This window comes from Procambarus clarkii, chromosome 75 (assembly GCF_040958095.1).
Source record: "Procambarus clarkii isolate CNS0578487 chromosome 75, FALCON_Pclarkii_2.0, whole genome shotgun sequence".
Classification (NCBI taxonomy): domain Eukaryota; kingdom Metazoa; phylum Arthropoda; class Malacostraca; order Decapoda; family Cambaridae; genus Procambarus; species Procambarus clarkii.
The window spans coordinates 23,120,216-23,134,419 of record NC_091224.1 but is presented as its reverse complement, the minus strand read 5'-3'; the positions used below and the strand labels follow the sequence as shown (position 1 = coordinate 23,134,419).

The 14,204-nt window shown below is 48.6% G+C and overlaps 1 protein-coding gene across 37 annotated transcripts in view; it reads right to left on the bottom strand.

The window, feature by feature from the left end:
• Chi (LIM domain-binding protein 2 Chi) overlaps nucleotides 1–14,204 on the bottom strand; it is a 202,763-nt gene that overhangs the window by 52,769 nt on the left and 135,790 nt on the right. For 35 of the 37 annotated variants that reach the window (XR_011224692.1, XR_011224693.1, XM_069313316.1 and 32 more), the window contains one exon: nucleotides 3,261–3,336. Coding sequence is in view for 35 of the 37 variants with exons in the window: in XM_069313316.1 (XP_069169417.1) it covers nucleotides 3,261–3,336 (76 nt within the window). In the remaining 2 variants the exon portion in view is untranslated. Of the gene's footprint in view, nucleotides 1–3,260; nucleotides 3,355–14,204 lie in introns of all 37 variants that reach the window. The other 2 variants (XM_045764382.2, XM_069313308.1) reach the window with 1 other exon arrangement.

Sequence of the window (14,204 nt, the reverse complement as noted above, 5' to 3'; positions counted from 1 at the left end):
GTGGTGGCCCTTTTGAGCCATTACCAGTATCAAGACCTGATACTGGAGATCTGTGGAGGTAAGAGGGGTGAAAGGATTGAGTACCGAGCGGTACTTCAAGCGGGGTACCGTAAGTGACTTCAATAACGAGTGAAATATGTGACGCCAATAATAAGAGCAGTGTGGTGACATCCCTGAGAGTTGAAGGGTCTCATAATCCACCCGATCATTTTTCTGGTTGATGATGATTGATTTGGTTAAACGTCAGGTGGTCAGACATCATTATTCCCGGATCCCTTACATGTTGTTTTCCGTCTATGAGGTCTTGAATCCTCATAGGATTCTTGAATTCTTGAATCTGATTGTCTCTTGAATCCTGTCTTTCCTCTGTCTTCATTTGTACCATTCCTAAATATCTGGAAAGTATATCATTGAAACATCTTATTTTCTGCTCCCCAAAAACTTTTAGTTTTTTAATGTCTTCTACGAAGTAATTTTCCTCTTGACTTTTGTATGGTATACAAAGGATGACATGGGGGGGGGGGGAGAGACAGCGGGTAGGGAAAAAGTAGAAATTGAAATTGAAATAAGTTTATTGAGGTAAAATACACACAAAGGGATGAGGTAGCTCAAGTTATTCTCACCCAGTTAAAAGAGAGTAGAGGTTCGGAAGGATTGGGTGCAGGGATTAAGGCACCTGATCAACCAGGCTGTGATTCATGTCTATGTGCAGGAGCGTCTAACAGCGTGGATGCCCACACCCTCAACCAGGTGACTATTCAGAAACCGGACCGCGGGGGACACTGATCCTCGGAACTATATCAAGCTATGGGGAGGATTGATGATTAAGGAAAAGGATTGATTTCTATGAAAAGGGATTGGTGAAGACTGGAAAGGATTGGTGGTTAGAAACTGAGGCGGGTTAAAGAGGAGGCACTAAGGAGAGCAGCAAAACACCGTCCACCATTACGGGGCTATTCATGCCCGTGCCACCTCTTGGGTGACTTGATCTCCATCAACCAATCACCGTCCACCACACGACCAGACAGGTCACGAGCTCCAGGAACTCCTGAACACACAAGCACTCAACCTCAGACTACAGCACCGAGCCACCAGGGTGTGGAACGCCATAGAAAATTTAGAATAAAGTCGCCGATCACTGAAACCAGTCTCGTGGAGGTATGATGCACCAACATATCAATTACCCTCGAAATAAATAGCTGTCAAAATATAACTATACCTCTGAAAACTCACACCCCAGAAGTGACTCGAACCCATACTGCCAGGAGCACTCTGCAACTGGTGTACAGGAGACCTTAACCATTCTGATGATGGGGAATTAGCCTCGGCTACCATCATCTTTTGTTTGGTCGTGATGGTCGAGTGGTTAAGGTCTCCTGTACACCAGTTGCAGAGTGCTCCTGGCAGTATGGGTTCGAGTCACTTCTGGGGTGTGAGTTTTCAGTTGCATATATGCCTGGGGACCATTCAGGCTTGTTCGCATAACTATACATCTTTAAGTTTCCCAACAAGGGTATAACCAAAAGAGTATCCTAAGAACATATGAAGGTAACTGCAGAAGGCATATTGGCCCATACGTTGTTGTTTTTAGATTTAGCTACTCAGAACGGTCTATGTAGCACGGGCTATGGTGAGCCCATAATCTGGCCCATACGAGGCAGCTCCTATTTATGTCCACCCAATAGGCTAGTGTTGGGGTGAGGAAGGTAATGTCAGTATCGCCCACCGTGAAAAGCTGTCCCCCAAGCAACCCGTTCTCGCAAATTTAATAAGTCAATATTGACTTATTAAATATGTGCATACGTGACATACTTAACATAATAGTTTCCCTTGAAAAGCTTCATAGAAAACACCGACCTTACCTAACCTACTTAGTATGTTAGGATAAGCATCTTATTGCTTCGTAATTACATTACCTAACCTATACCTATAATAGGTTAAGTAACAATTGTAATTACGAAGCTATAAGATGCTTATTTTAACATACTAAGTAGGTTAGGTAAGGTCGGTGTTTTCTATGAAGCTTTTCAAGGGAAACTATTATGTTTAGTATGTCACCTATGCACGCAACTAATAAGCCAATATTGACTTATTAAATTTGCGAGAACGGGTTGCCCCAAGATGAGTGGCCTGCCCTCGACACCCTCACAGCTCACATCAAGATGAGTGGCCTGCCCTCGACACCCTCACAGCTCACATCAAGATGAGTGCCCTGCCCTCGACACCCTCACAGCTCACATCAAGACAAACTACACTGCCGTATACGCGCGCCTCCACAGTCTATCATACCCATGCCAGCAGACACGTTACGCGCGCCTCCACAGTCTATCATACCCATGCCAGCAGACACGTTACGCGCGCCTCCACAGTCTATCATACCCATGCCAGCAGACACGTTACGCGCGCCTCCACAGTCTATCATACCCATGCCAGCAGACACGTTACGCGCGCCTCCACAGTCTATCATACCCATGCCAGCAGACACGTCACAGCACGCACCAATCCTCCCGACTCATGTAAACAAAGTCGGTGGAGCACATAGACAATGTGATGAACAATGAAGACTTCCAGTGCCTGGATCTTGCCTTCACGAGGTTCTGGAAGTTCTTCTACTCCCCAGGCTTGTGAGAGCTTGCTCCAACAGGCTGTTGCTTGGAGTGGCCCGGAAGCCCACATATCTACAACAACCCAATTGGTCAGATATTTCTTGAAGGAAATTGGCAACGTTTTCTTGGAAAATGTCCCCTTTTCTTCCAGTGATATTTGTTATAGTTGCCGGGAGCCTATTTGAACAGCCGTGAACCTCTGATGTTCAGAGTGTTCTCTGGTTGTTCCTATGAGGGGGGCCTGATGGCTGAGTCAACACCACTCGGGATTCGTAGTCCTAAAGTTCTGGGTTCGATCCCCGGCCGAGGCAGAAACAAATGAGTTTCTTTCACCCCTGATGCTCCTGTTCACTTTACAGTAAATAGGTACCTAGGAGTTAGACAGCTGCCACGGGCTGCTTCCTGCGGACGTGTGCGCGCGCACGTGTTAGAGAGAACTATATGTAGTTGACAGAGAAAAAATAGATGGGGTTACAAAGGCGGGGTCCAAGAGCTAATATCTCGAATACACACAGAGTGTCAGCAAGGCGGACGGCCCGCCTCACAAACCATACTATATTCCACACTTCTATAACTTCCCCCTCACCTCTCCACCGACCTCCCCCCCCCCCCCCCCCCCGGGCCAAGAGAGATGGAGTGGGCTGGTGGACGCACCTCAGAGCGCTGCTGTAGTCTCTTGTTGAGCTCGTAGAGGCGGTAGTCGGGCTGGCCGAAGTACGGGGTGTGCCGTCTGGAACAACAAAAACAACTACATTGAGTTTAATAGCCTAATTATATTAGTGCATAAACACAATAGCAAACACACAGCACCAAACAAACAAACACAGCAGAAAACAAACAGCAGCAGCAGCAAAGAGAAACATAGCGGCAAACAGAAATACATTAAGCAAATATAAACACAGTAGCAAACTCAAGGAGTGCAACAAATGGTTGCTAGAACTAAATACCGACAAGTGTAAGGTAGTGAAGAGGGGGGGGGAGACCGGAAGGTATCTACCCCATAAGGGGGGGGGGAGGCAACTAATGTAATCAAAAAAGGAGAGAGATTTGGCAGGGGATATAATGTGCCACCGGAGGCATGAACAGGTGTTGGAGGAACACCTGCTCACCAGGTCTTAAGGGTAACATCACCAGTCTACAGGTGTTGGAGGAACACCTGTTCACCAGGTCTTAAGGGTAACATCACCAGTCTACAGGTGTTGGAGGAACACCTGTTCACCAGTTCTTAAGGGTAACATCACCAGTCTACAGGTGTTGGAGGAACACCTGTTCACCAGTTCTTCAGGGTAACATCACCAGTCTACAGGTGTTGGAGGAACACCTGTTCACCAGTTCTTCAGGGTAACATCACCAGTCTACAGGTGTTGGAGGAACACCTGTTCACCTGGTCTTAAGGGTAACATCACCGGTCTACAGGTGTTGGAGGAACACCTGCTCACCAGTTCTTCAGGGTAACATCACCAGTCTACAGGTGTTGGAGGAACACCTGTTCACCAGTTCTTCAGGGTAACATCACCAGTCTACAGGTGTTGGAGGAACACCTGTTCACCAGTTCTTCAGGGTAACATCACCAGTCTACAGGTGTTGGAGGAACACCTGTTCACCAGGTCTTAAGGGTAACATCACCGGTCTACAGGTGTTGGAGGAACACCTGCTCACCAGTTCTTCAGGGTAACATCACCAGTCTACAGGTGTTGGAGGAACACCTGTTCACCGGTCTACGGGACGCTGCTAAACATTACAACTTCTCTTACAGATCTCAACCCACACAATCTTTCTTACGGGACATCCGCACCTTGTAAGTTTTTTATTTTAAAAGACGGAGGCTTGCAAGATGATTAGTGCCATCCAAGACAGTAGAGCTATGAGGATATCTTATTGCAACTGGACCTCACCACCTTGGAGAGGAGAAAGGAACAGAGTGGATATGATCACAACATAAAAAATACCGAGGGGAATAGGGGAATAGGACAGCCCTCTGTCAATTGAGAGGGTGTCCAACATACACACACCCGGGGATGAATGGATACAAAATGTTGTGAAAGAAAGCCTGGCCTGGGGCCGAGCTTGGGGGGGGGGGGGAAGAACAACTCCCAGAACCCCATCCAGGTACAATCCAGGTACAAAGATGAGGGCGGTAAAGACAGGGTTCACGTCTTGCACCAGTAATGGTCACCGTCTACATTAACCATCCACCGGAACACAGAATTCGTCGCATGTTGACCAGACTGACGCATTCAGTAAAAAAAAAAACGACGTACAGGACGAGGCCGGCCGTCAGAATTGTGGTAGGTGATTGATTGATTGATGAAGATTAAGCCACCCAAAAGGTAGCACGGGCATGAATAGCCCGTAAGTGGTGGCCCTTTTGAGCCATTACCAGTATCAAGAGCTGATACTGGAGATCTGTGGAGGTGCAACTGCACCCTGCGTGACGGGAGATGTCTCCCGTGTGGTAGGTGATATATATATATATATATATATATATATATATATATATATATATATATATATATATATATATATATATATATATATATATATATATATATATATATACATACACTAGGAGAGTGTAGAGGTGATCATGATAGCGTTTATTGGAGTGAGGAGAGGTGAGGTGGAGGGGGGTGGGGTTAAGACGGGGGGGTGGGGGAAGAAGTTGAGGGGGGTGTGGGGTAGTGGAAGGGGTCTTAATCAATGGCACTCAGGAGGTGGACAAACAAAGGTGCCTCAATTATTCACAGGTGCAGCGGGCCGGCCTCCCTCACCCACCCACAGTGTACATGGGTGTTGAGGGTGGGAGAGGCGGCTACACATGTTCTCCTCCCCCAGTGGCTGTTAACAGGTGTGCTGGGGCCACGGTACACCTGTTCTCCCACCCCTACACCTGCTCCTCTCACTCAAAATTATGTATTTGTTTATAACTGAACTCTGAAACCCCCCCCCCCCCCCCGTTGAGCTGCGGCGAGGTTAGACACCCAGCCCCCAGCCACACACCCAGCCCCCAGCCACACACCCAGCCCCCAGCCCTCAGCCAGCCAGACACAGGCCCCGCGGCTGAGTGGACAGTCCTTGGGGAGTTGTAGCAAGTAGTAAAGGCCCGGGTTCGACTCCCGGCCAGTTTGGCAGTTTGTTTCACCCGGTGCCCCTGTTCGCCTACCTGGAGAAGGGTTCGAGAGTTGTTCTACTCCCCGAGGCCGGCCCGAGGCCAGGATGCACCGTTCGCTCCAGTATGGTGTTATCCTACTGTGTACCTGGTTGATACCTGGTTGATGGGGTTCTGGGAGTTCTTCTACTGCCCAAGCCCGGCCCCAGGCCAGGCTCGACTCGTGAGAGTTTGGTCCACCAGGCTGTTGCTGTTGTAAATGCTGTACCTGGCCATCAGGTATCTTCCATGTATAGTACTGGATACCTCTCTCGTCTCCTTTCCTGAGAGTACATTCTGAGAGCTTTGAGACGGTGTTTACCTCAAGGTAACCTCAAGGTAGGACTGCAATCCTGGGGGAGGGGAGCTACCTTGTGATGATTTCGGGGCTTAGCGTCCCTGCGGCCCGGTCCTCGACCAGGCCTCCTAGGGGACACCAGGAGGGGGGTGGGGGTGTTTTTTGAGAGAAATGTATGTAGCAGATGTGATGGAGAAAAGTAGGTTCGAAGTCGGTACTTTAGACACCCGACGGTTAGGAAGGTGGGGTCCAGGAGCTAGCAGCTCGATTCTGCAGATACAGTGTAATTAGCAGACACACACACACACACACACACAGCACATGTGGAGACTGTAGTGTGGGATGGTGCCCTTGGTGAGAGTGGCTCAATAATCAACTATCAGTGTCTCTCATGTGGCACCACAACTCTACCCCCCCCCTGTGTTGGGGTACACCCCCCCCCCCCCCGAGGTACACTCCCCCTGCCACCATACACAAACCCCCAATATAAAGGGTGAAGCCTGACTGCCAAGCCCAAGCCTTATAGTTTACACAGCGGTAAGACAGGTCCCGCTACCCGAGTGATCATTCCCCGAGCAGCCTGTGGTGTACTGGGTATAGCACCACATCCCGCTCGCCTCACAAGGGAAACGACCTGGGGTTCGAACCCTGAAGCGGGAAGAACGACTGGGCACCATATCTTCAGTGTTGGCCCTCGTGGCAGCAACTGCGGCATGTGGATGTCAAACAATTAGCGGCGCGTGTATTGTGGGAGCCCAGGGGAGTTGTATCCCTTAACCGGGTCCTCGTCCGAGGCTTCCAGCAGTGGGGATTCAACCCTGGGGTGTTACTGCAACGTCTCTAGCTCTTGGTCTCGGGCTGCTCTCTTGTCTCTGATAGGCTGAGTGCCAGTGTATATATGTATGCCTCCCTCCTCCTCTTGCTCCCCCTCTCTCTTCCTCCCTCACCAGCAGAGTGCTCCGTGTAGTGAGGAGGTCTTATTGATTCCCACACACACACTTGTACATTATGAACAGTTCTCCAGCCCACGCTACCTCGCCGTCACCTCAAGACCACCTCAGTCACACGCCAATACCAGGTGAAGGTCGGGTCCATACCAGGTGAAGGTCGGGGCCATACCAGGTGAAGGTCGGGTCCATACCTGGGGAAGGTCGGGTCCATACCAGGTGAAGGTCGGGTCCATACCAGGTGAAGGTCGGGGCCATACCAGGGGAAGGTCGGGTCCATACCAGGTGAAGGTCGGGGCCATACCAGGTGAAGGTCGGGTCCATACCTGGGGAAGGTCGGGGCCATACCAGGGGAAGGTATGGCCCGGTCCTCGACCAGGGCCTCCTTTTTCTTACACCCCCCCCCCCCCAGGAAGCAGCCCGTAGCGGCTGTCTAACTCCCAGGTACCTATTTACTGATACGTGAACAGGTACATCAGGGTGAAAGAATCTTTGCCCATTTGTTTTCTCCTCCCCCGGGGATCGAACCCGGAACCTTAGGACTACGAATCCTGAGCGCTGTCCACTCGGCTGTCAGGCCCCAGGTCGGGCTCGGGAATTGTTCTACTCCCAGAGCCCGGCCTCAGGCTTGGGTGTGTAATGTTCAAGCAGGTTGTGACTAGTGCGCACTACTATGTATTGTTCACTCTGAGACCCTGCAGCAGAATAGTTCCTGTGAAGAGTAGAGGTGCCATCTTGAGGTTATCTTGAGATGATTTCGGGGCTTTAGTGTCCCCGCGGCCCGGTCCTCGACCAGGCCTCCACCCCCAGGAAGCAGCCCGTGACAGCTGACTAACACCCAGGTACCTATTTTACTGCTAGGTAACAGGGGCATAGGGTGAAAGAAACTCTGCCCATTGTTTCTCGCCGGCGCCCGGGATCAAACCCGGGACCACAGGATCATAAGTCCAGCGTGCTGTCCGCTCGGCCGACCGGCCATAGTCACAATCAGAGAACACTGATCAGAGGTCCAGAGAGGAGTAGAGGTGCCATAGTCACAATCAGAGAACACTGATCAGAGGTCCAGAGAGGAGTAGAGGTGCCATAGTCACAATCAGAGAACACTGATCAGAGGTCCAGAGAGGAGTAGAGGTGCCATAGTCACAATCAGAGAACACTGATCAGAGGTCCAGAGAGGAGTAGAGGTGCCATAGTCACAATCAGAGAACACTGATCAGAGGTCCAGAGAGGAGTAGAGGTGCCATAGTCACAATCAGAGAACACTAAACATCAGAGGTCCACGGCTGTTCAACACCCTCCCAGCAAGCATGAGAAATATTGCCGGAACGAAGGTGGATGTATTCAAGAGGCACCTAGATAAGTTCTTGGAAGAAGTGCCGGACTAACCAAGCTGTGGTGGGCCTGCGGGCCGCTCCATGCAACAGCCTGTTGGACCAAGTCATCACAAGTACAGCCTGGCCTCAGGCCGGGCTCGGGGAGTAGAACAACTCCAGAAACCCTCTCAGGTCTGTTCCAGGTACTACGCTACGAGCGTCCTAACACACAAAGACCCGGTGTGGTGTAGGCCTCGTCTCTGTAGGCCTACCTCTCAACATACTGGCCTCAGTCTACTATTAAATGTGCACATTAGCTGGAAAATAAACCAAAATGCTAATGTTGACAGATGTTAATCTTCTTGTTTGAGGAGCTGTTCACTTGAGACAGTTAAGCAAGTCCCAGCTGTGTCTGGGTACAAGTGACAGGATGAACAACCCAGCGGGTTTTCTTCCTATTGGGGAGTGTTGTACATGCTGCTATGGCGGCGTGTCCACTCACAAGATGAGTGACGCTGCCCAATAAACTCGCCCCTCGGGCCAAAATTAAAAAAAAAAAATGCTAAATCAAGTTTGTGAGTGAGAAAACCCTAAACATTACCACCACAGCCACGACACCTTGTCACTGATCCGTGAACACAAGACGTCACCCAACATAAGGCGGGGGTCCAAGAGCTGGAACTCCTTCCTGGTAAACATATATGGGCGAGCACAAACTCTCAGAAACGTGCTCGCGCGCACGCACACACACTGACAAAGGAAGTTGGAAAGGCACTAGGAAGAGAGGAGGGGGAACCTGACAATAAACTTGGGGGAAAGGGAGGGGGGAAAGGGAGGGAGGGGGGAAAGGGAGGGAGGGGAAGGGAGGGAGGGGAAGGGAGGGAGGGGATGGAATGGGAAGGGGGGGGAGGGGAGAGAATGGGAAGGGGGGGAGGGGCAGGAGACGAGAAGGAACACCAGGACTACAAACTCTGGCATTTCAATAATATTCCCTGATAATGACATGCTGTGGTGGGTGGCGACTGTGTACTGTGTTAACGATAGTAGGGGGCAAGTGTTGGGGTGTAGAGGAGTGCCCTGGCCCTGTGTAGTGCCACACCTGTCCCCAGGGCCAGCCCCAGGGGCCACCTGAGGCCACCAACACTCACACCTTGACAACACTGGCAGCCCCAGCCCCCACCGTTACTGTGAACAACCCCGTTAATAACACCCCCCCACAACACCTCAAATCCTGCCAGTACCTGTAAATCCCGGTGTTACACAGGTGTAGTGCGTGCCGCTCCTGGGTGCTGGAGCAGGTGTAGGGTGTAGGAGGGCCAGGGCCCCGGGCACCAGGGGCCACTATACCAGGGCCCCCACCACCACCACCACACTTCTGCTAGAACTACGGTACATATCTACCCCCACCAACCCTCGCACACCCTCGCCCTCCCCACAACATTCATTCACAATGACTTCAAATGTACACCTTCACTTTCAAAGTGAAAGATATATATATATATATATATATATATATATATATATATATATATATATATATATATATATATATATATATATATATATATATATATATATATATATATATATATATATATATATATATATATATATATATATATATATATATATATATATATATATATATATATATATATATATATATATATATATATATATATATATATATATATATATATATATATATATATATATATATATATATATATATATATATATATATATATATATATATATATATATATATATATATATATATATATATATATATATATATATATATATATATATATATATATATATATATATATATATATATATATATATATATAGGAAGGGAGTACCACCTCTAGCTGGAAGAAGGGGGACCCATAGCCTCGGAGGAAACCACGCATAACGCATTAGAGGGAATGTTTAGATCCCCTCCAATACAGTTTCTGTGTGCTTTTCTCCTACCACCCCCTTCCTTGAATATTTTTTGTGCTTTATTATGCATTTGATGGTTACAAGATATACATGGGTTGATACAAAAATAATAATGCAAAAAGGTGCTTAAAGGTTATGGATCTCTTGAAGAACACAACAATGGGAAACATTGATGAATGTCACAGACGGGTTCGATCATTGTTGCAAGTCAAACACTTCTTCGAATTCCTCTGAAGTTGGACTAGTGCCCAAGACGCAACAGGCATTTCCCCTTTGAATCGCAACACTGAGGCGCTGGAACAAGAAACTTTTTGCTCTCTGGTCTTTTGTAGCGCTGATCAATTTGTCCCCCAATTCCTTCAGGAACTTCAATGCACATTTTCCCCACGAACCGAGGGTCTCCGAGCCGATCGGAACAAAGCTGTAGCAGTGTGCTAGACCTCTGTATTTAATAATTTTCTGCGATTCCCTGAAAGAGGCAGCACCACCGCTTTCACGTGTGCTGTAGTGGAGGTAGGTACTGGCCAGTGTGGCAGCGCACGTGTAGTCCCATACCACTTGCTTACCATCCTTCCAAGGTAGCAAGGTGACCCCATCAGGGCGCTTCTGAGGGTCGTTAGGTCTGGATAAGTGTGGTTCTCTTTGTGCCGGGCAGCGGGCTGTGGCGAGGCTCCTCTTGATGATGTCGTTGACTTCTTCATGTCTTGCAATTTTACCCTGTGATTTACGACATACCAGACCATGACGACCATATTGGTCTGCCATCGCAGTTCCGCAGATGCACCTATGTTCGGTGAGGATGGGGGCGGCAAGACGAAGGGCAACTCCAATGCGGAGAGCATCATGACTGAGGCGAGTTCCCAGGGCTGCATTGGGCACAGCAAATAAAAAATCCCCGGCGTGGGGTGCTGTTACCGCTAGGAGGCGGGCTTTGTTTTCAGCATCAGCGTTGTCAATCATTGCTGTGACAGTCTTTTCCATTATGGGGCTATCCCAGTGGGCCTGCTTGTGGTCTTTTGGGACTTGTGGTCGGGGTTGAGGGTGTGCAATGGTGTCCCATTGTCTGGCTGCTTCGATGAACGTTTGATCATGAGTTCCCGCTGTCTCTCTCATACGCTCTGGTAGGATCTGCCCTACCAATTCGTTGGCTGCTGTACATGAGGATAAGAATGCTGGAAGTGCTACCTCAGTTGCCTTTCGTATGCCTATCCCTCCAAATCTCACTGGTAGTGTTGCTTGGTCCCACTGACTGTCATCTAAATCTAGGTTGAGCGCCTTCCTGAATATTGACCTGAGGAGCTCATCATATTGATTTAGAAGTGGGTTGCCAAAAGTTGGTGCACACCTTAAGAAGTATGTTAGCCTGGGCAGGGTAAGGCACTTTGTGAGAAGGTAGAGGGCATCGTGGGAGTCCAAGTCCCCAATTCTCTCTTCCATCCTCTTTAGGTCTCTAAACTTTTCGTCAAGGACTGCAGCAATAGCATTGTGGCCCAGAGGTGCTCCGAGTAGTGTGCTGTCGGTAGGTTTAACGACTGAGGCTTCTGGTAGAACTGATTTCACTGCTCTAATGATTACTTCACTAGATGCAATAATTTCGCACTTGGAGGGGCTAAGAACGAGACCCATGGACTCCCCCCGTGTCTTCACCAGCTGTAAGTCTTCTAGCAGGGAATCTTGTGTGCCTGCCAGAGTGCCATCATCCAGGAACCAGATGTTGAGCTCGCTGGACAGTCTGGTTGTAATTTCTCGAACCGCTATGCAAAAGAGGAACGGTGCAAGTGGGTCACCCTGTTGAATTCCCTCTGCTGAGGTGACTTCATGTTTGCCAAACAGGAGGGTTGAGTCTTTGCTGTAGCCTGCTGACACAAACGGGAGAATGCTTGGGCAATGTTCCTGGACTGCAGTGAGGATTGCTTCCCTTTTGACCGAGTTGAAAGCGTTTTTAAAATCTAATTTTACTACTGCCTGGTCTTCAGTAAGAGAGCTAATGTAGGCTCGTGCAGCATGAGCCGCTGCTTCACAGCCTTGGGGAACTCCAAACCCCAGCTGGTTGGGTTGCAGCATGGTGGCTGCTTCCGTTCGGATACTTCTGACAGCAGCCCTTGCAACTAGGCGGCGAAGGGTATTACCAACGGCAATGGGTCTGATTCCTCCCCCCTTCTTTTTGAGGGCACATAGGGATGCACCAAAGAAGAATGGTTTGATTTCATCAGGGATTAACCCGGCGAGGCAGTTGTTGACAAACGTTGTGATTTCTGTCAGGAGCGCTTCTGCAGCTGGGCCAAGAACAGGGTTCACCATTTCCTTCACATGTTGAGGTCTTACCCCTGTGTAGCCTCCTGAGGAGCCCGGGGGAAATGAAACGATAGCTTTATAAACCTCTGACTCCCGGAGGACGAGAGGTTCCTGATTAGGGGCGAGCCTGACCTGTGGGGGAGGTTCACCTACGGCCCTGAGGGGGTGTTTTTCTCTCAGTGCTTGGGCTGTGGTTTCATCCCTGGGCAAAATTTTGTCCTCACTTGTGATTAACCTGAGTGCCCCGACTGTATTGCCCTCTTCAATTTTCTTGCTGACTTGGGTACCTAATTTTCTGTTGTATAGTATATATATATACTATATATATACTATATACTATACTATATACTATATACTATATATATACTATATACTATACTATATATATACTATATATATACTATATATATAGTATATATATATTCTGTTGTATAGTATATATATAATATATATATATATATATATATATACATCTAAAAAAATATTAAAACCAAATTTGATTGAGATTCTTTATGCCCCCCCCCCTAGTAGAGTATTGTAGCAGTTAGCAACTATTAGTGATGAACCCCCCCCCCCCCCCCCCCCACACACACACAGAGAGGAATTCGTCAGAGGAATTGACAAGGTAGATAAAGATAAACTATTCAACACGGGTGGGACGCGAACAAGGGGACACAGGTGGAAACTGAGTACCCAGATGAGCCACAGAGACGTTAGAAAGAACTTTTTCAGTGTCAGAGTAGTTAGTAAATGGAATGCATTAGGCAGTGATGTGGTGGAGGCTGACTCCATACACAGTTTCAAGTGTAGATATGATAGAGCCCAGTAGGCTCAGGAATCTGTACACCAGTTGACTGACAGTTGAGAGGCGGGACCAAAGAGCCAGAGCTCAACCCCCGCAAGTACAATTAGGTGAGCACACACACGGCATGGGATCATAAAATACCTTTTTACACACCTTATGAAAAGACGGGTTGGGACACCCAGTGACGTCACTACACCTTGGGTGTACCAGATGCTGTTAAACTACCATCATATTAATTTAATTAAGGGAACTGCCTATTGACCCATACGAGGCAACTCCTATTGACCCATACGAGGCAGCTCCTATTGTCCCATACGAAGCAGCTCCTACTGACCCATACGAAGAAGCTCCTATTGGCCCATACGAGGCAGCTCCTACTGACCCATACGAGGAAGCTCCTATTGGCCCATACGAGGCAGCTCCTACTGACCCATACGAGGCAGCTCCTATTGACCAATACGAGGCAGCTCCTACTGACCCATACGAGGCAGCTCCTATTGACCAATACGAGGCAGTTCCTACTGACCCATACGAGGCAGCTCCTACTGACCCATACGAGGCAGCTCCTATTGTCCCATACGAGGCAGCTCCTACTGACCCATACGAGGCAGCTACTATTTACATCCACCAGACTCATATATATTGCTCTATATATATATGTCTAAGCCCCAGTACACCCAGGACAACAACGCCACTCCCAGGGGTGGTAGTGGTGAGTACTGGTGACAAACGCTGACTTCAGTAACGTTGTGTCCCAGTGTTACATTTCTTGTGCCTAGCTAAATCTTCAGGTAATGTTACTGGGGTCTGACGGGCATTTTTCCTCAATGGTGGCATTTCCTCTC